Source organism: Aptenodytes patagonicus, chromosome 3, assembly GCF_965638725.1.
Source record: "Aptenodytes patagonicus chromosome 3, bAptPat1.pri.cur, whole genome shotgun sequence".
In the NCBI taxonomy this organism is placed as follows: Eukaryota; Metazoa; Chordata; class Aves; order Sphenisciformes; family Spheniscidae; genus Aptenodytes; species Aptenodytes patagonicus.
In genome coordinates this window covers 67,527,226-67,552,536 of record NC_134951.1, presented here as the reverse complement: position 1 = coordinate 67,552,536, position 25,311 = coordinate 67,527,226, and the positions used below count along the sequence as shown (strand labels likewise).

At 38.9% G+C, this 25,311-nt stretch overlaps 1 protein-coding gene across 2 annotated transcripts in view; it reads right to left on the bottom strand.

The window, feature by feature from the left end:
- PEX7 (peroxisomal biogenesis factor 7) overlaps positions 1 to 25,311 on the bottom strand; it is a 49,562-nt gene that overhangs the window by 14,050 nt on the left and 10,201 nt on the right. For both annotated transcript variants that reach the window (XM_076333684.1, XM_076333685.1), the window contains exons 6-8: positions 16,896 to 17,002; positions 16,381 to 16,494; positions 10,331 to 10,386 (exon numbers count right to left, since the gene is read on the bottom strand). In XM_076333684.1, the coding sequence (XP_076189799.1) occupies positions 10,331 to 10,386; positions 16,381 to 16,494; positions 16,896 to 17,002 (277 nt within the window). The remainder of the gene's footprint in view (positions 1 to 10,330; positions 10,387 to 16,380; positions 16,495 to 16,895; positions 17,003 to 25,311) is intronic.

Below are 25,311 nucleotides of genomic sequence, written 5' to 3'. Positions count from 1 at the left end.
AAGTTGGCACCAAAGAGCAGCCGTTGGGACATTATTAAAACAGAACAAAACGTAGACTAGAATACTCTTGTTGTATTTCTTGATGGCTGGGGAATTTTATCCCTGAAAGACATTAGCACAATTTATGATTTTTCTCAGGTTTTGGTATTGTTCACTATGGGGTCTTTATTTACTGAAAATTACACATTCATTCAGAGATATTGGTCATTCCCAGTCTCAAATTTGAGATTGTGTTCCTGTAAAACAGAATTTAATATTATAATTTAATAATAAATTTGTACTACAAAGATCAGTTGCATTACACAGTTAATTCCACTAATTCATCTTTCAAAAAGCAATTTTTCTTTCCAGCTTTGCTTGATAGAAATGCTTAGAAAATAGATTTCTGAAGTGCTCTACTTCTCCCAGCTACTGCCCTGTTAGATGCAATGTCCATCAATGCAGTTAACAGCACGGGTAAGAGAGGTATAAGAGAAAGTACAGGTACAAGAAATCTCAGTCGCAAAAAATGGATTCAGGAATAGAACTTTCAGATAACACCACACTGACGAGACACCATATGATGGCACAAAAGAAAGATTTGTTTTTCTTTTTTGTGTTGTATATACTGCTTAGAAAAGTCCATAGGCTGCAAAGCACAGCACATTTTGCGGGCTGGCAGCTGTAATCAAATTTTCTACAGGTCGAATTTTCTCACAGTGGACAATCATATGCTTTACTTCTTCTGTAACAACCACAGAGGTGTCTCTGCCTTGCTCCTATTGGGGAAAGTGACAATACTTAATAAGAACAGTTCATTATCAGACCGACTACACTGAAAGTGCTGTATGTTCAAACCAATTCAGGTAAAATAGCAAACACTGGAACCAGCAGGGTCAGTTTGTTTAACGTGTAGATGTTATTTCCTTCATAAACAAGCAGAGTGGTAATAGCACAATGGCTATGCCATAGCAACAACCCTCTTAACTTTTTCCTAGTACCTGATATCTAAGATAAACAACTTATTTTGCAGGAGAGAGGAGCAAAAGAGCATCTCAGCATTTTCATCCTCCCACATTTGTTCATAAGAAGGTAAGGAAACAAATCTTGTTGTTTCTAATAGTGGTAGCCTTCCTTACCACATCAGCTCTCTACTAACCCTTGAAAGACAGATGCTCTAAGATTAAAGGAGACAACTTCAGATCTACATGAACAAAAACTTAGAAAAGACTTTCTGATCAATTTTAAAAATAGTAGGACAATTTGGTGTTTGTTGTATGGAGTCATGTTTGCAAAAAGTCAGAAGCAGTATAGAGTTTAAGAGTACTGCAACTTAGTTCAAGTTCCACAGACTGTCTGGGACCTTTGTTTTTTTGATATAAAAATAATTACTAGTGAAAATCCAAAAAAGTGTACAGTCTCAGGACTGAGAACCATTGATGACAAATTAATGATGGCTCTCATAACAACTTTGGAGTCCAAAAGTGAAAAACACTATCTATAGTGTTATAGCCCAGCTTCCAAAACTAGCATGGTGACAACAATATTTTGCTCAGAGTGAACTTCCATTGCGTTCTGAAGACTTAAAGCACAATGCAGGTTTTCTAAGACAAACACTGTAGGTAAACACTACCCCAGCAGGATAGCTGTACAGCAAAATGAAGATGCATTCACAGCACAAATAGGTGTGCTTGCATTACTTTAATGGTAGGTGTATCTACGCAGTTGGCAGCATGAGCTTCAACAGTGGGCCAGACAACCACATAGGCTTTTAGGGTCCATTACAGGTTTGTACAACCTATACAATCAGAGGTGTGCCACTTAGATGGAACTGCCATTTTTACCCATATTATGTACATTAAAACTAGCACTCACAACTGCAGTCACATCTGCACTGACTGTAGACACCCTACAACCTATATGAGTGCATTTTCTTCAACTGTTTTTCACTGGAACTGTTGAAAGTATACCTTTTCCCTCATTTCTTGATAGTTTATTTGTTTTACATGTACTTCACATGCAATTCATAAGCTGCACATACATTGCAAGGGGACTGCTTATTCTAAACAAGCCATTATGTGAAGAGAAAAAGCCTGTCATCCTATGGATTTTGTACTTTGTACCACCCATAGCAGTATCAGAGCTCTATCTTGCTACATACATCTCCTGTGCTCCCCTACCAAAACACTTTTACTAACCCCCAATATTGTTTCTCCTACCTATCTCCTACCATGTCCTCCTCCCCACTCTACCCTTATCTCCTGCCCCTGCACCTTCACCACTGGCTGGGAAAAAAAGGCAGCAAGTATCATTCCAGGTTCCACTGTCTGTACAAGGTAGTACAACGCATGTGTTGTGGCAGCCTGTTGCTGCACGCTGAGGAGCTAGCAGATCAGCAAGCAGATTAGACAGGTGGTGAATTCATGCTACATCTTTTGCCTTCCTTAAGGTAATACTTTGGATTTCCCACTCTTGTATGCTCATGAGTTTCCATTAAATTTGTACAAGCTTAGTAAATTTAAACTACAACTTTCCTGTCAAATCTAATTAAGTTTTCAATAGGTTCAAAATGAAATGATTCAGGGAAAATGCACAGATGGAAGCACAAAGAACACAACTCCTCAAGTCCATTTCCTTCTGGGAAACAAATATTTATGATAAATATTTATGCATGAAAGCTTTACTACTGCTCTTAGGTTTCAAATAGAAGATGTCTTCATACATGGTATTTTTAGGTGGGTGTGAATCAGCTATTTAGAGGCTGCTTTCCATAAAAGCCCACTCAACAATTAATACCACCATGCACATGCAACCGTATCAGGCAGAAGACACAGTAGCATACGGATGTATATAACCAAGACGTTTTCAAGAGCAACCCAGAACTCATTGTTAGTTTACTACATCTGTATCACACAATTCGTTCTCCTGCTCCCACTCTCTAATCCCTGTGCAAAGATAGCTACCTGTAAAAGTTCTTCCTGCAAACTAGACAAACTTCTGTCTTAGCAGAACTTAGTGTTAAGCTACTTTTGGATACAGGCCAATCAGGGCAATGTTGTTACTTCAGGCATTAACTGGGGACATCTAACTATTTCCACAATAATATCCTTAAGAGATTATTTCATTACATTTCCAGTAAAGCATCAACATTATGAAGCATCTCAGGTATAGAAGAAAGCCTTTATTCAAAGTGTTATCTTCCATAAGCATCAAAGAAAAGAGGAAGAATTGCTTGAGAGCCAAATCAAATGGAAGAGGATCCAAAAAAGTAATTCTGAAATAGGTTTTACTTTTGAGTTTGCTCCAGTAGCACAGTTCTTCCCTAAGGACTCGACTTACATGCTTTATTTCGAAGTAATTCTTGCTGAAATGTTAATTTCTTAGTTTACTTCCTATATACCGTGGGAAAACAAAGTACACCACTTACATATTTATGACCCTACTCTAATAGAACTGCATATGCACCACTGTTTTTTCTCATTACACGTGAGTTGATGTCCTCACAATGAAATCCCATACATTTTTCTATAACATAAAATGGCAGATTGCAAGTTATGTTTGTTTCAATTCTTCTGCCACAATATAACAGAGTAACTTTTAAGAACTAGTTACTAGCCTTCATAATATCCCTTCTGCTTTTGAAGATCTTCAAATTTGCAAAACTTACCAGTAACTTTAATACTTTCCTCCAAACAATGATTTGAGAATAACTCTCATCATCATCATGTGCTTAAAGCCAACCTGAGAATGTATTTGTATCATCATTCTACTGAGGTATCAATCAAAGATCCTAAACCAGAAACAGAGTGCCCTGGAAAACAGGGCATGCTTACAAAATGAAGATACTTCTTGTCACTAAAAAGTTTGATCTGATTTAAGAAATGCAAGTGAGAAACCCCATTTAGGCAAGTACATGCCTTCTCTAGTACTTTTAGCTTAAACCAATACAAGGTGCAGACCAAGATGCAGCATCACGTGCTATTCTAACCTTGAAGGATGAAGCCATGAGCCTATATGGGCTGCTTGGCGTACAAGAGTAGCAACTTCATTGCTGCTGATACTCAGTAATTTAAGTGTAGTTATGAGAGTGAAGTTATCCAACCTACTCTTTGTTCCCTGATTTCTCCCCAAAACACAAATTAACTAAAAGGGCATGCAAACCCCTAACTTAAGAACATTTATGGTCTCATCAGAGCTTCAAGATATTCCCCATCCTTTAGTATCATAATTCTAGACTGGAGCTTCAGTCACTTTGACACATGCCCCACTCTTCATCAAGCGCTGGGAAAGGTCAGTTGGCTAAAAATGGCTAAGTCAGATGCCAGAGAAATACAGAAGTGGTTGTCACTGACATACAGATAATACTGTAGGTATGTGTGGTCTCTCTCAATACTTCTGCTTCCTCATCTGTCCACAAAAAACTCCTAACTTTGCCTCACAGACAGACAGGATACATTTTGTAGAGAAAGATTTAAATGTATTTTTATGACAAACAGAAATAATAGATAGCTTCACAACCAAAAAGTAAAAAGGGGTTATTCAGAAAAAGAGAGATGCACTTTCCATATAATTTTCCATATATATTTCCAAAAAAATATTCAGATGCTGCCATAGTTAAATATTCATGTATAAATACTTGAAGGTTTTAATTACAAATATTTAACACTTACACAGACCTGTTTATTAAGAGAAATGAAAAAAAACCCAAACATCCCTTTGCTGTATTCTTCAACAACATTATAGTGCTATTCATTGTACCAGAAAAGTTGTTTTCATAGGTAAAAGATATTAATCTATTTATGAGGTTGAATCATTTGATGAGTAGCTCCTGCAGCCAACACTTTCCTAGTTTTAAGAGGAATTCCATCTCATAATATTTATTTCAAAGAAAACTAGCATGCGCAGGCAGGAAAATGCCAGTGAATTGAAAAAATACAAGAATGTAGGCATTCATTTATATGTCAAAATATTTACCATGAAATTGTAATTCTTGTTTTAATCCAAAAAGGAAACATGTAAGAGAACAGATATGCTTTACACCGGTGTATGAGTGATTTTGACTAACTCTATAGTCGCAACAAACAGTTAAATCATAATTGAAAAGTACAATCAGTTTTGAATTTTGTTAGTTTCATCAGGTGTAATGCCCAAAGCTCTGACTACCACTAGCAACTCTACTATGAAGGAGACTTTTTATAATGATGCAGGAGCTATCATCAACTGAGACATTCAAATTAGCAGGTGGTTCTACTGCAGAGTTTTCTGTTTCACACTGGAAACCACCAGTGACCAGCATTTTGATCAGCAGGAAGACATTTTCCATTTGGGGGGAAAAAAAAAAAGAAAAAAGAGAGCAAATGAGCAAACACCCACCTTTCCACCTTGAAGAGAAAGAAAAAAAAAACTGAAACAAAGAAGATAACAAGGATAATTAACTGAAGTGAAAAACAGTTTCTTTTATGAGCAGCGTGATTCCAGAAGTTCTCAAGATTTCTTTGTGATCCAAGTTACTGAACTTGTACATAGCGATGGAGAGCTAGAGATAGTGGTTTACCTTAAAGCGTCTTGCAGAGATCATGTCCAGTACAGTACAACTTTCAACAAAAATCACCTTTTTGCCTCAGAGGCAAGCTTCTGTGAAAATATTTCAAGATCTGGCCTGATACCAGCTTAATGAAGTTCTATAATTTATCAGATCTTCTGTTTAGATTTTGGTGAGCGCTGTCTGTGCCTAATGCACCAAGATTTTTTTTTATACTGAAGAGAGTCCAAAAATATAAAACAATGATTCCAGTAAGAGATGATGTTCTTTCAAACTGAATTTTGATAGAGATAAGGTTTAAGAACATGCATGCAGACCTAAATAAGTCCTAGAAATGTTACAGTACTTTGTGCATTTCCTGGCATTTTAATGATTCATTTGTGTTCAAACTGCTCTTTAATTAACCTACATTTTTTCCTGAAGTCTTCCAAAGAGTAAGGAAATGGTATAGAAAAAATTTGTCTCAACGAGGCATTTACTAGACAGGGGTTAAATCCAAATCATTATACCCAAGTTTGTAAAAACCCAAATTCAAATCTACACCCTCTTTTTCTTAGCCCCCAGTATTAAGCTGGCATGTGAACTAGTTTTCTTTTCAGTAGCTTGACTATAGTGCACATGTGCAATCATTATACTATTTGCAAAGGATGAAGCTAAGCGTTGTTAACTTTGCTTTCAACCTACTATTTTTTTGCTTTTAGATAGCCAGTTGTGATTATGTGCCAAACTAGCCGTTCTACCTGAAACAAACAAAAACCCTGCCTCTTACATAGCAGTTTGGTAATCTTAGATAAGATTTGTGTTTGTTTGGTTAAACTATAAAGCTTCAGTAGCATTTAAGATTACAGAGCTTAAACAGTAAGCTATGCTGTATCCAGTTATCTACTAAATGCTTACAGACAATTCTGAGCTTCAAACAGAAATGTTAAAGAAAATAACAGTACCATAGCTAAGCTGCTATTAAAATAACACTGCTTGTATCAATGAATCTGTTTTTAAAGGACTGCCATACTATACTGTTCTATGAATTACTATCAAATGTGGCTAAAAAGTCACAGGCCTTGAGTAGATTCAGCAAGATCCAAAATTAATACCATGTACTGGAATCCCTTCTTCTCTTCCACCTTTTATATATTTATCAAGTATTTTCGTTCTTAGACTGAAATGTATGTATATAGTCATGTCCACATGTACACATGTGTATGGTACATCCAGTCAAACTCTGAACATTTCTAAGTGAACTCTACTTCTTACTGTAAGATACATTCCTTCCTGTAAATGACAGTACAGGATATGCGGTAGAGGAACAACATAGTCATCATATTTTATTCTTGAAGAGATGTTCCCGAAGTGTTATGGTAACAAGTTTCCTCCATTATACAGAATATTTCGCTTGTGCCACCTTTTCCAAAGACTTTTACCTAGCCTTCTCTGTTGTTTGTTCACTCATACCAAACCCAGCAACTAAGTTTTAGAAAACTGCTAAAAATCTGTATTTCATCTCTTCAACCCTGCCCTCTGTCCCTAGTCACAACAAGTAATTGTTTGGACAGAAAAATAATGCCTAGAGTGGCATTTTGTGAAAAGGTCCTCAAGCTCTGCATTTACAGACACCCTGGTATATGAGCTAGGAGCTCTCCTCATCTTTACTGACAGTTTCCACATATGAAAATGTCAGAGCTGAAATTGCACTAGATTTCGGTACTGCCTGAAGCACGTTAGTGCCAAACCTGAAGGACATATAGTTGGTGTCAAAAATGGGAAGAGCAAGACGACACAATCAAGTCACTTCAATGCATCAGCATGCTGATTATTAGTCTTATTGCTCAGACAAGGGCACTGGAAGGAACCAATTACCACTTTTTATTTTAGACCTCGAAGCCTTTTGAGAAATGATACGCTGCAAACCAGCTGGCACTGCATCAGTAAAGGATGTTAAGTAAGATCCCATAAATAACCTTCCACAGACCACTGTGCAGTATTCTATGAAAAGTGCATTTTAAACATAAATAAAATTAAGCACTTTATATAAGACAGAATGCTGGTACAGCAGTTTAGAAAGTTATATACATATGGACATCACAGCACTTACACTGTCAGGCTCCTGGCATGAACCACACGACAGTCGGTATCACTGGCAAGGCACTACCCCTTATTACAGTAAGCAAAAGAATAGCAATTAACATAAACTTAGGAAAGGTTCTCAAACACTGAAGTCCTTTACTGTAATAATGACATGCCTACGGGAGGCAGGAGTATTATATAAGCTCGCCATCCAGTTCTAATCTATAAGAGAAAGGCATAATTTTTGAAAGGAACAAGCCCACGTAGGGACTGAAAATTTAAGAGAGTGACTGGACTGCTAAACTCACAGATTTACCATTATCACCACCTCAACTTCCTAGCCTCTCTTTCCTGAGGAGCCTTTATCCATTGCAGCACTCCAGTCTTGTGAGCAGTCCCACCATCTCTCTATAATCCCCAGGAGGCCACAGCTCTGCTGCCGCACATGGACTTCTAATCCCCCATTTGTCTCCTCTGACGTATACAGGTGTCAGGCTGCTTTCACAGGGAAAGTGCAAAAGCCTCTGGTATTAGACTATTCCCCACACTCTTCTCTGATCCTCATGCTTTCAGTTCTCTTCAGGTTATGGTCACTCTGCCCTGATATCTGTATTTTAAAACACTCCTCACTGGGTTAGCAAGCCAGTTGGCAAAAATGCTCTTGCCCTACTTTGCAGATGGATCTTATGCCTGCCTAGCAGTACCCAATCACTTAAAAAGAGGACCCTGTGGTTGTAAAAGACAAAGCCCTGCTTGTGACACCAACTATGCAGCCAAGTGTTGACTTGCTGGAGAGCTCTTTTCCTACCTGAATGTTTCTCCTTCACCGTCAGGATCAAGGAAAACACCACCTGGGCCCCCAATGCCATGTAGCCACTCTTGATATATTCATGGTCACCTCTTTCAATAACATGAGAACCCATACAGGTAAGTGGGAAAAGGCAGTGTTCTCAATCTGGACAAACCCTAGCAGTCTCTCCACAGCCTCCTGGACCTCAACCCAAGGGAGGCAACAAAACCTTTCAAGACACCAAGTTGCATTGGCAGACAGATACTTCAAGAGGGAATGCAACAGGAGGCAGTCTCCAGTGATGATGCCCATTTTTCTTTTGATGCAGACACTTGATTTAGGCTCAGCTGACTCTGACACCACCCCAGACTGAGCTTGTTCTTGCTCACCCATTTCCGGGGCACTAAAACTGTTCTCTAGCTCCAACTTGTGTTGCCAGAAGTCACAAGTTTCCAGCCTTCCCTACCATGGGAATCTTTATCCTTATCCTCTACTGCTTGAAGCATAGTCTCTAACTGTCCCTCCTTCCTTGCACTGTGGGATTTGGGCTCTCACCTCTGAAGGATATCTGTGAAGACCCTGTCAATCTCGCGTTCACTATCCTTGATGGTACGCAGTCTGCTCATCTCCTCCTGCAGCTCCTTCACCTCAGTACCTCAAAGAGAACACATCTCCCACAGATGAGGCCACCATCACGCCCAGCCCCAGGAAGAGGCACCAGGCACTCCCTGCAGCCTAAGACCTGAAAGGCAACATCCTCTCTAGTGCTATCGAGGTTGAAGACTCATATGTGCCAAGGACAACTGCTCCAGCAACCGTCTCCCTGTGGAATGTCACCATTGTCACTGTACAATGTCTCAAGCAGTCCCACACCACCTATAGCAGAGCTTCGAAGCCCCTTTGCACCCCTGCATGTTTCTGTTAGCTCTGTTCTGGGAGCTGCAACCAAAAGCTTGGATGAAAACAGAGTATTCCAGCTATACCACTCTTCCAGTAAGATTTGTGAAAATATACAAAATTCCTAAAATGCTTAACACACTAACTTCATGATGCAACTTCGTATTATGTTATGGTACAAGACTATATAGATTTATGATTTAGAAACATGTACAGGCACTGCGAGTTAGCAAGGTTTCCCCTAGGAAACAGAACCTTTCTGTGTGTGGTGTCAGACCAGATAGGACACAACCAGAAGTGACATTAATTGGGATGATTTGGGCGAGTGGGATAACTTTGCAGTCTCTTGTGGAGGCAAGAGGGCTTCTCCCATTTGTAAATGTACTGCCTACTATATTCAGTCCATGTTATAAAATTAAAATGTAGATCAAAGAATGTGATTGAAATATTCAGGAATGTACTTCATAGTGTATTGACTTATGACACTGTATCTTAGAGAAGTCCTAATACGAAGTCAAACTTCTTCAAGACTTTTAATCAGATTTAAATCAGCTGTACTATAAAATCCTCAGCAGTATCAGATATACTGGGCAGCCAGTGGAACTTGCAGAAGTACTGTCTGAAGAACTTCAGCATACACACTATGGAACAATACTAAAAGCTTCCTCAGATACTGGTAGGACAAAAACTTTGTTCATAAAAAGCTTAAATAAAAATACATCACAGAAACATATGAAGTCACCCACCTACATTCATTCAAGAGGTTATTACCTTCATAGCAGACACTATCACAGCCAGACGCAACTACATTCAGCAGAATGATGTGGAAAGGATTACAGAAAGCATGTCAGAGCAGATCTTATTCAGAACAGTGAGCTAGCCTTTAAGTGAAGAACCCACGCATTTTCAACATAACTTATGAAGAGAAAACATCCAATGGCAACATTAGCCCCACCTTCAGTATGTCCACTCTAGAACTGTTTTCTATTGCAAGCCACATTAAAAAAGATTATCTTTCCATTTTTATCCAATTGAAAAAGAAAAAAAACATACTGTACCTCACAGTAAAATCATAGGAGCAAGAGGCCAATAAGGTTGCATGGAATGGTGAAAACTGCAAGAAAACAAAACAGAACAAATTTTAAAGTAAAAACATTCTGAACGTATACAGACTTAATATAAATACAAAGTTACTGAAGTTTAACTATTTAAACTGCCTTGGTAGGTACCACATCATGCTGCAACAAGACAGACTACATAAACAAATTTCCCCGTGATGCTTCTAATTACAAGGAATGCTTTATGGGATCCTGGTTTGATTTGATTTCATTACAGCAGTGCCAAACAACCCTGCTGTAAAGTTAAGAAGTTTTAGGACAGTCATATAAACAGTCATTAAATTCTGCTTTTGGCTGACAAGCTGAGTATCATGTCATTATATAAAGCGAGTTTCAGAAAAGCTATGTGACCAGTTTATTATTTTCAGAGAGAGAAAACTTGTGCCATACAGCAGGGAACGTAAAATATATTACTGTCATCAATTCCATGTTCTAAAATTTTGAAATTATTTACAGAAATGGGAAAATTGGAGATAAGTTGAAAAACTGAAGGCAGTATAACATCACTTCATAATTCCCCCCTCTCCTCCAGGGCATTTTACAGGGGACATTCTTCTAGGGACTCTTGCAGACAGGTCTAAGAACTACAGCAGTAAGGATGCAGTTAGGCGAAAATTGTTCACCTCGGCTCCAGCTTTTCAGCAACCCTCAGTTTCCAACTATTTTAAGGTCTGTATTTCTCAATAGGAAATACAAGTCACTGACATAACTTCAGTTTGAAATACAAGTCCCCCACATCATGGTTCATAGGTAAGATTCTTCCTGCAAGACTTCCAACATTATTCACAGCTACTACAAAGTCAAAAGTTAAGCCTGGGCTATTGCCACAACTGCCCAAGTTGCCAAGGGAGCAGTGTATTTTGTTGCCTGCCGAACTCTGCTGACAGAGTTCTCTTTACTACAGCAGAATTGAGGGATGGGCATACTTGAACTTTAACCTCCCCAGATTTCCTACAATTTTTCGGGGGGGGGGGGGGGGGGAAGTCACAACAAAACACCTTTTTCTTCTGCACCTCAGGAATATGAATAATGAAGGGGAAGAAGTCTGATGGGCAACAAAAACCAATGGCACATTTCCCACGTGCACTCTTTGCATCTTTGTCCACACAGTTTCAGATGAAGCAAAAACACCTTGTCAAAGCTGAAAAGCTTTGTCATTAACCTTCAGTATCCTAGAAAATTACCTAAGCAAACTCTTATCAAAATACTTAGCAGAGTGCTACACACAAAAGTTGAAAGAATTTACATAATGTCTTTCTGCTACAAAGAGAATATTTTAAAATTCTGTTCCACTTAACTGTAAGATACTACAATTTTATCATCTGAACAGTTGTATATAGACAGAAGACACCAACGTATCATCCAGTCTGATGTCCAATATTTCACAGATCATTCAGGATGAGGAAAAGGCTGAGGTACTCAATGCCTTCTTTGCCTCAGTCTTTAACAGGCAAACCAGTTATCCTCAGGGTACTCGGCCCCCCGAGCTGGAAGACAGGGACGGCGAGCAGGATGAACACCCCATAATCCAAGAGGAAGCAGTCAATGACCTGCTACGCCACCTGGACACTCACAAGTCTATGGGGCCGGATGGGATCCACCCGAGAGTGCTGAGGGAGCTGGCAGAGGTGCTCGCCAAGCCGCTCTCCATCATTTATCAGCAGTCCTGGTTAACGGGGGAGGTCCCGGACGACTGGAGGCTTGCCAATGTGACGCCCATCTACAAGAAGGGCCGGAAGGAGGATCCGGGGAACTACAGGCCTCTCAGCCTGACCTCGGTGCCGGGGAAGATGATGGAGTGGTTCATCTTGAGGGCGCTCACAAGGCATGAGCGGGACAACCAGGGGATCCGGCCTAGCCAGCACCGGTTCATGAGAGGCAGGTCCTGCTTGACCAACCTGATCTCCTTCTATGACCAGGTCACTCGCCTAGTGGATGAGGGAAAGGCTGTGGATGGACTTCAGCAAGGCCTTTGACACTGTCTCCCACAGCATTCTCCTAGAGAAGCTGGTGGCTCACGGCTTAGACAGGTGTACTCTTCGCTGGGTCAAAAACTGGCTGGACGGCCAGGCCCAGAGAGCTGTGGTGAATGGAGTAAAATCCAGTTGGCGGCCGGTCACAAGCGGTGTTCCCCAGGGCTCAGTTTTGGGGACGGTCTTGTTCAATATCTTTATCAATGATCTGGATGAGGGGATCGAGTGCACCCTCAGTAAGTTTGCAGATGACACCAAGCTGGGTGGGAGCGTTGATCTGCTCAAGGGTAGGAAGGCTCTGCAGAGGGACCTGGACAGGCTGGATCGATGGGCCGAGGCCAACTGTATGAGGTTCAACAAGGCCAAGTGCCGGGTCCTGCACTTCGGCCACAACAACCCCATGCAGCGGTACAGGCTTGGGGAAGAGTGGCTGGAAAGCTGCCTGTTGGAAAAGGACCTGGGGGGGTGTTGGTCGACAGCCGGCTGAACATGAGCCGGCAGTGTGCCCAGGCGGCCAAGAAGGCCAATGGCATCCTGGCCTGTATCAGAAATAGTGTGGCCAGCAGGAGTAGGGAAGTGATCGTGCCCCTCTACTCGGCACTGGTGAGGCCGCACCTCGAATACTGTGTTCAGTTTTGGGCCCCTCACTACATGAAGGACGTCGAGGTGCTGGAGCGTGTCCAGAGAAGGGCAACAAGGCTGGTGAGGGGTCTGGAGAACAAGTCTTATGAGGAGCGGCTGAGGGAACTGGGGTTGTTTAGCCTGGAGAAAAGGAGGCTGAGGGGAGACCTCATCGCTCTCTACAACTACCTGAAAGGAGGTTGTAGCGAGGTGGGGGTCGGTCTCTTCTCCCAAGTAACAAGCAATAGGACGAGAGGAAATGGCCTCAAGTTGCGCCAGGGGAGGTTTAGATTGGATGTGAGGAAAAATTTCTTTACTGAAAGAGTGGTTGAACATTGGAACAGGCTGCCCAGGGAAGTGGTTGAGTCCCCATCCCTGGAGGTATTTAAAAGACAAGTAGATGAGGCGCTTAGGGACATGGTTTAGTGGGTGGTGGTGTTGGGTCGATGGTTGGACTCGATGATCTTAGAGGTCTTTTCCAACCTCAATGATTCTATGATCCAAATATCTTTTTAGGTAAACTCAAAAACCATAACTACATTTCAGTATAAGAGATTGAAGCCAGCTAAGAATACGAGACAGCCAAATGCACCAATGTCACAATCTCCTGAAAAGGGCTCTAGACGACCTTAGTGTGCTGATAATGCCCTGTACTGCAGTGAAAGACCACAAGAAATCTGCAGGAATCCTGACATCATGTTGGGTAGAATTCCTTGCCAGCCTCAGATCTGACAGTCAACACAACCCTGAATAAGTGAACAGAATACAAACTGTATTCTGTATACAGAACTGAAGAGTGTGATTTCATGGTTGGTTTAAGCTAATTTAAGAGTGCACTGCTGCCAAGACTCATGGCCTTCCCTTTCCTTTCCACTTTAGGCTGTGTGCTCCTGCCCCCCTCCTTTGTGTCAGGGCTTGCAATTGTGCGGTTGAGCGACAAATTGAGACAGCTTAGTGATCCAGACAGAAGCTAGTCACTTTTAGGGACAGGATTTTCAGTCAGAGCAATCAGCTGAGCCAGCTTGCCGCACAGCTTTGTAATTGCTAGTGTCAGCACAATGTAGGGGAAGGGACATAGGTAGGGACGGCTGCCTCTATTTAGGTAGCATCCTAGTCTCTCTCTCCATTTAGTGTGACTGGTGAGTTATACCACACAAGTGTAGATATGCTGCACCACCTCTAAGTGCTGGCCCACATTCTCGTATCTTATGTCCACAGGGACCACGTCTATCTTGAAATGGAAGCTATAAAAGCTTGCTAAGACGGAACAGAAGTCATGTACTCTCACATACCTCTCCTTTGCACATGTATGCGTATACAGCCTTCCCACCATCTCCTTAAAGCTACTTAGTGAACTGATCTCAGAGATTTGTGCAAAGAAAGTTCTACTGCTGGCCAACTCCTAATAATCATTTCAAGGCATTTTAAGAAAACAGGGAGCATGATGGGCCATAAAATGGAAACTCAGATGAGACAGTATAAGAATATGAAAAGAGACCCTACCTGGTCAGGCCAACAGTCTTCGAGCCCAGTGCTCTATGTTTACATGCCATCTTCTGTATTTTAGTTTGTACCAATCGCCTCTGGTCCTCTCACTAGATACCACTGAGAAGAGTCAGGCTTTGTCTTCTCTATTTCCCCCAATCATTCATACACAGTGATAAGATCCTCCCTAAGCCTTCTCTTCTCCACACTAAACAAATCCCAGCTCTCTCAGCCTCTCCTGGTAGGACAGAGGCTCCAGTCTCTTAATCTTCTTTGTGGCCCTTCGCTGGATTTACTCCAGTATATCTATGTCTCCCGTGTATTGGAAAGCCCAGAACTGGACCCAGCACCCCACGTATGGTCTCACTGGTGTGGTGAGTAGCGGGGAAGGATCACTTCCCTCAACCTGCTGGCAACGTTCTTCCTAATGCAGCCCAGGATGATAGAGAGTAGAGAAATTAGAGATTCTATCCCTGTCTAGCTCTTCTAGTATGTTTATCAACCAGCTGCTATCCAGGAACCTGATGACGCTGCCTGCCTATGCAACCTCTTGTGCAGAGAGCTGATTCAAGAAGTCTACCATCTGATGTGTAAAAGAAGTAATTCCATCGGCTTGTAAACCCATCTTCTACTAGTTTCATCAAGTGTCCTTTAGTTCTACTATCACAGGTTATGGTGAATAACAATTCTGCATTTACTTTCTCCATTTTATCATGACGACAATGTGCTATGAATCCCTTAGCGGCAGAGCTGTTTTTAAAAGATCCCACTAACTGTCAGAGCGTAAGAATATGACAGTCTGTATTGATTGATACTGTATTGATTCATCTGTCTTAATGGCTGTCAAATTGGAGTTGCAAAATGATCTTGTTAAAAAACAAAAAAATCCAAACAAACACACACCACTGCTAAATGTTCTTCTGCTATGAAGAACATTTCACAGAGCCAGATTGGAGCATGGTCATGCAGGAATTAAATTAGAAAAAAAGACCGGACAGCCACCACCAGTGGGGATAGGAGCCAAGGGTAGCTGGGATAAGCAGGAGCAGGAGCTGCTCAGGCTGTCTGGCCACAAACAGGATTTGTGATATGGAACCACTCCCTGAGTCACACCCTTTTTTGGCAAATTACAACTTAAGTGCAGTAACTTTTAAAGTTGTTAGAAGCACATCAGAAGTTCCAAGGGCATGTGAAGCAAAATACTGAGCCAGGATAATTGTTTTTTCTGCCAGTTCAGACCTCCTAGAAAATATTAATAAACATACCTGTTCCTGAAAGGCTTTAAAAGGATCAGGTATTATCTGACTAATATAAAAAAAAAAAAAAGCACTGACTAATATGGAAAAAAAACGTCATCGTGCATCTAGAACAAATTCCTATCAGTGGGTGATCTAGTAGTACACAGATCCACTATATTCATCTGTAGCATTTCATGCATAAAGTTTCAAAATCTCATTGAACATATTAACATTTTCTTTGTATACACAAAAATACATATTGACGAGTTCTATACCTTGCCTTATGTGAATATTGACCGTTTGTATGGAAAGAAAAAGGCACAGCACCATTTAAAAAACGAATAAGGGAAGGTATTTTCTCTATCCCAAATTTCCCATATAACTTAGCTGAAGTAAACCTCCCAACCCTCTCTCAAGCTCTCGAACACCCATCATGGAAATATATTGACTTTGAAGATGTCATTTACTTTGAAATCCCAACAATCTGCTACACTTCAAAATGTTTTACAGTGCTAAACTGAATGTTTCCAGGAACAGTCACTGTAGCATCTAAAAATCTTCAACACCTGTTGGTTTTTTTCCTAGTTATTAGATAATATAAAGTATTACTGCTTTCCAGAAAAATTTGTGTAACAATTCAGTGGTGGTCAATGGGGAATAAAATACAACTTACTTTTACTCTTCTGATAGCATAGGTATGACCAAGCAAGATGAACACTGGTTGCCGGATGTTCCGCAAATCCCAGCCTTTCAAGCTACAGTCAACTGCACCAGTTACCAGCAAGTTCTGATGATTTGATAAAACACAGATATATCAGGACACTTTAATGATTAAATTGCAGTGACGCGTACGTTGGCTACAAAAGTTAGATAAATCAAACAACACAGATGAATAAATCATCAATGAGGTCTCCAGTGTGTAAATTAAAGAGACCAGAGAAATACAAACTGTTTCTCCACTATGGACTATTCTGTCCACTATACAAAAGTATAAGCAAAACCTCTGATCTACTTGGGCCATCTATCTGTTGGAACAATGCTCTTCCGAAGATGTAATAGTGAATGAGAGCAACAAAGCAACTAGACATGTTTTTATAAAGAGAAGATGCATTAATGTTGCAGTAAAAAACCCCGCTATTTAATGGGAGTGGTTCAATTAGGAAAACAGTTGGATGAACAGGTTTATACCTCATCATATTTGCACCAGTCACAGCTCAAGATCTCAGCCTGGTGGGCCGGTATCACAAGTTTGACTCCTGGGGCTTTCACATCCCAAACTCTTAAAGTCTGGTCACCTGAAACAAAGAGAAATTGATTCAACATTGTTGAATCAGTTATGGGATACAGTTAATCCACTAGTACTTACTAGACACTGTTTCTTAGCTGTAAGAAATACAAACTATTGTATGAGGACACTCATGCCAAATAAAGCAAGCACATTATAGACACATACGTCAGACTGATGCACAAAAGGATCAGAACTTACTATTGCTCTTTCATTAGAAAAAAAAACCAACAACTTCATTTTATTACTAACACTTTCATTATTTTTCAAACTCTGATTTTATTAAAAGGAGATGGGGTGAAATACTTAAATAACATTTAATTAAAGTAGGAGCTTAAGGTCCATTTAAAAATGGACTTAGAAGACCAGAATCATGAAAAAGCTTTCTCTGCAAGCCAGCTGAGAAAAAGTACCTAGACATGCTTTTGGCGTACAGAAAAGCGAACACTATTTAAAATGCAACCTATCTCCAGATTCTTTCAATGAAAGGAAAATTTAAGACGCATTACCTGTACTCATCATGTGCAAAACCTGCACAGTTACTCTCGTTTATTGAAATATCAGAAGATAAAGTCATTCTGCTGTAACTGTTACACATATTAAAGGCATTGTCTGCTTTAACCTTGGAGCACATACACACACCTGCACATGTGCACGCACATACACACAGGGGCCTTCAGAGAGCAATGAAGGGAGTCCAGCTTAACTTAAGAGCTGTGAATCACCTGAGCCCCTCTCTCTACCTCTGGCAATAAATTGCCTTCTACCCCTGAAGATCTTTAGCATTTGTGTATACCCTTCTTACAAATTCAGTTCCTAATGGCTTACAAAGACATGGAAAACTGCATCAGCTGACAAGACAACCATGCTTTTCAATTTTTTTAATAGCGATTCACTCATTAACCCTGAATGTTTAGTTTTGTATCAGCAAAAATGGATTCTCCAGCTCATTTGTTTACAGAGAGAGAAAATTAATTAGAATTCATGATTATGCCTGTGTTCGTTCAAGAGACAAATGAAATCACTAGAAGCTGTATCCAAACACCCATGCTTTCTGTAGAAATCATGGATCAATACTACCTTAATTAAAAAAACACTGTTTTACCTTGCTACTGAAGAAATTGCTAATGTTTCTTTACCAGAAACACTTCTGGAAATCCTCAAATTGGTTATCATCAATAATTATGATTTTTATGCTGTTTGGATACAAGCATTTTGATGGTTTTAGTGCCCAGTTGGTCACTGGCCTTAAAATATACAGCTGGGCACACAAAATCATAGCTCTTTTCAAGAAACTGGCTACAATTCAAACAAAACCATCCCTAGAGCCACAACAACAATATTGCTATTACAGGAACTACCAGGCCCTGTAGACTTTGCAAGAGACTTTGGAAAGTTTGAATACAAAAAGGAAATTAGAGAGAGCTTGGTTCCACTACATGATACAAGACTGGCCTTATGACTGTTGTACTACACAGATCAAAGGAAGCTTTGCTCTGACAGTTGGTTGGCTTTTCCTCAGACTCCATGATTGTGAGAGATACTGTACTCTTGGTGGATAAATTCCCTACCTGTAAGGTGGGAACAACACATGATTTCTCACGGTTTTCACTCCCCTCACCTATTTCAATATGGTCAAGAGCGAGACTGCTGCTCAGTATACATACAGCACTCCTGACAATGACACCCTGCAGTCAGCCGAAGCCCCAGACACCACTACAGTGCTTATAAAAAGAGGGCAACATATGGAGAGGAAGAAACATGACCAGCAGGGTCTTGGCAAAAAAAAAGGTAGTATGCCCATCCACCCACCATTAGTCTTGCTAATCTGCTTGCCTGCAGAGGACAGATTTCGGTTTGAGTCTTAAGTCTTTCAGAGATATTATAATGGACTTCTTAAAAAGCTTTTATTTTAATTTCATCAGATAACATAGATTTGAAGGGGAAACACATATTTCACTACAGACAGGATCATTTTTCCCAAGCAGATAAATATATAAATCCAGGTGAACTAGAATGAACTGCTACAGAGATGGGCCACAGTAGCATTATGAGAGCCAAAAACATTTGGAAAAGTAAGTTACTCAGCCAATAGCAATTTTGACACCAAATATACAATTGCCCCAATTTTCTTTTTTAATAGAAAATGCTGATGCATGAGAAAAAGAGTTATTTTCCTTTTTTTTTAATGTCTTTGAAAATGCTAGACTTAGCTGTTATTAATTCTGGCTGGCACTATTTGTGAAATGTTTTTAACGGAGTAAAATAACATGCAAGTGAACCTTCCTGTGAATAGAATAGACTGAATTAAAGCCAAAGGCAAATCCAATTTTTCCATTTAAGCTATAAGTGGAAGAATCAGATTAATAAAATAAAAAAGCTGATAAACAGTGTAATCCTGACACATCACACATTTTAACAAACTTTTTTTTTTTTATCTCAAACATCTTTCCATGACCTCACAATATATATATTTTTTTACATTTCAACAAAAATTGCTGTTAAAAATTTTGGAATTTCCACATTTCCATGATGATTCCTTCAAATCTGTATTACAAAGGACGCATTTCTTCCATATGGTAAAGCAGAAGTAGGATAATTACAATAGAAAGTACAAGTAAAGCACACCTAGTACAATCATATACACTAACAGCCATTTCCAGTTGGCATCCCAAAATAAGCAACCACAAAAGTGGCCAACATTTCCCCCACAAAATATTTCTATTTTTGTAAGAAGCAATTTCTCTATGGCAACAGATTTTTGCTGGTCTGTTAGATAATTATGATTCCAGATTTGTTTGTGTATTGTACTTGCTTTCTTTCATTTTAATGAATATTTGTGAAATCTTGGACGAATCAATAGAACTACACAATATATACTCATCTATTCAAAAATTTTGAAAGACTTGCTAATCTACATCACCCCCGTACATGGGATAAAGACTGCTAATGTGAATTACAATGTATGATAGTGAAAAGATACAGTTTATTTAAGATTTAAATTTCATGTAGGTTTTATACTGCCTTTTTACTCACAGATGTAGTTTACCCAAATCCATAAATCATAATCTCCTAAGTCCTGTGACAACAACCAGCTAAGCAATCATTGCCAGACAGTGCAGAGGTACATTAACTATAAAAAATAGCTAGGTATTTGGGAGATTAATAAAAGCCCAAGAAACCTTAAACAGTATCTGAAGGCAAAAAGGATTCTAACCAGGACAGATACAACGTTTTTCAAGAACCAAAGTACTGTTAGCTTAAAGTTTTACTTAAAAAAAAGAATCTGATTTAAGTTCTAAAGCAAGAAATCTGATCTTCTGACACTGTTCTCCCATAAAGAGAAAAAAACCCAAATAATATATCTTTAATTTACTGTAGGAAAAGAATTCAGCATAAAAACCACAAGTATTGGCATATATGGTGTAATATCAAAGAAATCTCAATTAAAGTAAGTACTTCTGCAGGGCCATTGAATGATTACAAGTTAACATTACTTGCTTACTTATATGTATTTTTTAAATACTAAACCAGATTGAATTATTTAGCCAGAATCAAATAGAAAATCTGTGGAAGAATAAAGAGCAGATCCCACATCTCATGACTCTCAAACCCAAACTTTTTAGGCATGTTAAAACAACCATGCTGCCAATTTCTATCATAGACAGTATAAGCAAACCTAGAACAGGATTAATAAAGCTCATGAGATTCCACGCAAAGAGACAGCAATAGAGTGACACAAATAGAAGCTTTATTTAAATCATCCAACAGGACTCTACTGAATGCACAAAATCTATTTCCACGTAGCACAACCTAGATACCAAGTAAGCATAATTACCAGTGGAAACGTACTTTGCAACTGGTAATTTTTCGGTCTGATACAAAATGCTGTAAAGCTAAAAATCAGAAGAGCTTTAAGTTATTTCGGAGAAGGCTTCAACAGAATCTTTTTCTGAAAAGAGTAAACTCTTAAAAAAAAAACAAACACAGTGAAAACTTTTATTTCAGTGTTTTCCAAGACAATTAAACATAAATCTTGAGACAAAATTTTTATTTCAAAATTGACCTAACTTATGACTTATTAAACCATTCTTCAGCAAATAGCAATATTGGCTAGATACCTAACTCTAATCCAAATGACCCAAAACATATTAATTCACTGTAAAAAAACTGTTACTGTTTTCTTCTAAATGATTATTTTACAATATGAGATTCTAATATAAAATATTATAACCTGAAAGTGCTTTATATTCTAGCATGTGCTGCATACAATACTTTATTATGGTTAGCACGTACTATAAATTGAGGGCCAAACTCATTTCCTGAGAAATATTTCAGCTTGCACACTAGAGGTTGATTTAGTAAAGCTTAACAGGCACAAGACTCAGATGAATTCAATACTGTGCTGGTATGTCTTGAAACAATAGATTGCAAACGAAAACACCCACCTCGCTTCATTACATAGATTTGACACAACAAAGTAAGCAAGTAAATTATATTTTAATAGTTTCTAGCATAAACAGCATTTTAGCTAAACTGCAACAAAACGCAGCAACTCCGTAGTCAGTTTGCTCTCTAGATGCTCGATTTGTACAAGATACCATGCAGTAAATGGAAGCCTCTTATTTTTTATCACTCGAGGATTGGGATTCCAAAAATGACCAAGTTTTGCAAAGCCTTGCACCTTGTTCATGATGGCATTTCTTCTAGCACATTCAACAAGCAAATACCCAGGAAAGAACTCATAAGAACCAAAGAGTGGACCCACACCACACACAAACTAATGGAATATAAACCTCTAGTAAAGTGTTTTGGAACTCATGACAAACCACTGTCATAGCAGAACAGAAGATTATTTCCTTCAGTTTTTTAGGAACCTGAACAAACACAAACATCTTTGGAATTACTTGTCTGCGAGCCCCACTCCCCAACAGCTCCCTTGTTTTGCCCTGTGCTACTTCTGAAGCAGGAATGTAAGCTGAAGCTTCAGAAAGCTGAAGTCAAAGACCTGCAACCCCAAATTTGGTCCAGGAACTTACACGTGGAAAACACCTCTTTATTGAGGAGCTGCACTCACAGCTATTCCTTTCCAACCAATTCAGTAACCATCCTCTTAGTAGATGTACACCTTCCCCAGCTCATTATTTCATGCAAAATTATTTGTTCATTTTTAGTTTTCTTTCACAATTTGGATCCCAAACACAGAAAGGTGTGCCAAGACTACATGCCAGCCTGATTTATAAAACTACAGCTTGACAATCCCTTAACTACACGCATTTGTCACTAAGAGACAAGTCAGCAAGAAGACAAACGTTTTAAAAGGCAACTCACTCTGCCAGGGCTGGCAATAAAACAGAATATGAGATAAACAATGTTCTTTAATTTTAACCTTAAAGTCTAGCACTGAATGCAAGGGCTTACAAAGAGTGGAGGCTGGATTTACAAGTTCATTTGTAAACCAGCAAAGCTACAGTTCCCCAACACTTTTGTCAACATAGTAAAAATTTCTCAGAAATGATCACACCTTGTTGTGGTATGAGAAAATTTTTCACCCTGGGCTTTCAGCCTGAAAAGTAAATCTTTGAGCAAAGAATACAATTAATTGATCTAAATACTGATGAATACAGACATTATCTTGCAGATTTAAGAAACACTTCTTTCCCATATTCAGGATTTGTTTAAGATGTTATGAAAACTATGTATCTGCCCTGACCAGTAAACTTAAGGAGTGTAGTAATGATTTAAAAACAAATGCAGCATTAGAACTGAGGTCCCAGTAGTTAAGATAAAAGGTAGCAGTCATTCTGAATCTGGGCTTTGTCAAATCCAAAACATTCATATTTTCATTTGCCAGTGTCATATCTGTACCGAAGAATACTACAGTTATGCAGATAAGGGTAAAATGGTACTCATTAATTACTTCCCACTGTTAAATTTAAAGGGCAATAAAACCAGTTGATACTATAAAGGATGCTTTCTTTATAAACCACAGGACCGAGCAAGGCCTATTGCTCTGCAGTTATAGAGAATCATTTAGTAGAACCGATTTACATTTGACTATATACTAATGTTGTGTGCATTTGGCACTTTCTTTACATGCTTCTCACCAATTTGCTCTCTGGGGGGGAAAAAAAAAAAAAAAGAAAAGAAAGAAAGAAAGAGAGACAGACCTTCTGGGCAAATGACACAATGACTCATTAAACCCTTTTAGCCATGAAGATACTGTTAAACATTTATGTCACTTCTTTAATGACATTTTCCACATCACTGTTTTTTCAGTGCAAGGCAGACATTTACCAGGGCTCTAGTTTGGTGCCGCACATACACCTGAACATCCTGCTTATCTTATCAGCTCAGAAATTGTTACTGACACCACAACAGCAGTTACTTACACATACAGAATTAACGGTTTGTTCTGCTACTATTAACTCACAATTTCAAACAAAAAAAGATAAGCCATTTACTTGCTTTTTGAGAGTACAAATGATTGTACATGAAGACAACAGCATTGTAAAGTACCTCACACATCCTTGTAAATGTTAAATGGAAGTGTATTAGATGCTGAATTAAAAGCTAATTTAACTGAAGCATCAGACATATTTATCTTCTGTGATTCAATTGCATTTTATTGTCCACTGCAGACAAACTTAGTTTTCCTGTATGTATTCAGATCAGAGACCTAATGAAGCAAAATAACCACACTTAGCATCAAATTCTTTTTCAACTGCTTTATATTGCAGTCTTATGTTTCTCATTTTCTTCACTTGTATTCTTCTTCTAGTCTCATAATAGTTTGAGAAAAAGTCATATTCCAAAAGCAAAGATTTATCCTTATTAGCTTCAGGCAAAAGTTGTCTAGGCACATAATGGTCCTTCTGAGCAGCTATTTTACTGTGGCTTGCAGTTGTGTTTGGTTTTCCGTTTTCAGTGTTCATGAACTAATTAGTTAAGTGGAAATTAAACTTCTGCTGGCATCTATGTGGATTCAAATAAAGGCAGAAAAAGGGCAGGGGTGAGGCATGCAAAAGGTAAAGTTCCTAAACCTCCTTTCCTCTTATTTTCTTAAAAAAAAAAAAGTGCATTGCTTTACTTAAATTTAGTTAAATTGGAAGCATTTCAAGATCAACATTTTTTCTAATCTGTGGCTAACATACCTAACTTACTTTACTAACACATACAAAATTGAAGATGCTGCAACATGAAACAGTTCATTTCTGCTCTGACCTGCTAAGACTTTATACTATCAAGATATGAGTAAGTATGTGGTTGTGAGTAGGTATGTGTGAGGCGGGATGAGAGAAAGGGGACAGGAGGGGCAAGAGAGGGAAAGAACACACACACACACTACAATCCTAAAGCAGCGTAGCCTCCTTCAAAAAGGGAATGTTTCAGGACCCTTCAAAAAGATATTGTTTTAAAAAGTTAAAAAACAAGGGAGATGAAAGGAAGTACAAAAAGTTTCCCTCCAGACACATTTTCAGTTACTGATTTTCAGGACAACCCAAAGTTGCAAAAGAAGAGACTACAAAACTTCAGGTCAACCCTTCCAGCAAGTGTATCAAAGAAGGGAACAGCTGTAAATTCAACACAGTGCTACCATGTTGAGATTGCAGTTTTCCTCCAGCCCCAACTTCAGCTCAATAGAAGATCGGTCATCAGTGAAATTAAGCTTTCTGTCCCATAATTTTCTGTCATCCTTATAAAGTGTGTGGATCATAGCAAGTTTCAAATGAGGAGGTCCAGCCTCCTGAACAGTTCCACTTGACTTCCATCATGTATCTTGACTGACAGAGTAGAATGCCATTAAACACTAAACAGTGAAGTAAACTCTCTGAACATAAACTGTCTGAAATGCCTTTCTTACAACAAGGAAATGGCATTTATACCCAGAGCTAGAGGGTCATGAGTACTTCTACTACTCACGGTCTTACTGACCAAAGAAAAATGTATTTTTATATATATACACAAATATATATATAGAAAATATATACATACAAAATATGTATTTTTAATATATATACAACATATATATATATATAAAAATATATACAATCCCAATATGTATTTTCTGTAGTGAAGTAATCTAATCAAACCACAGGAAAACTCCAATGTAAACTAAAACCAAAAGCAAACAAAGAAACCTTTTCCACATCAGCATGTCATGATTTCTATGCAAGATCTTTGGTTTGAAGTTATTTCATTTAGAAGCACACCAGATGTTTTATTTTGGAAACCATAAGAAAGTTCACCATCATTCTGAAGACTTCATTTTCCCTTACCTAATGATTTTACACCTAGCATTACACTAAGATTTTTATT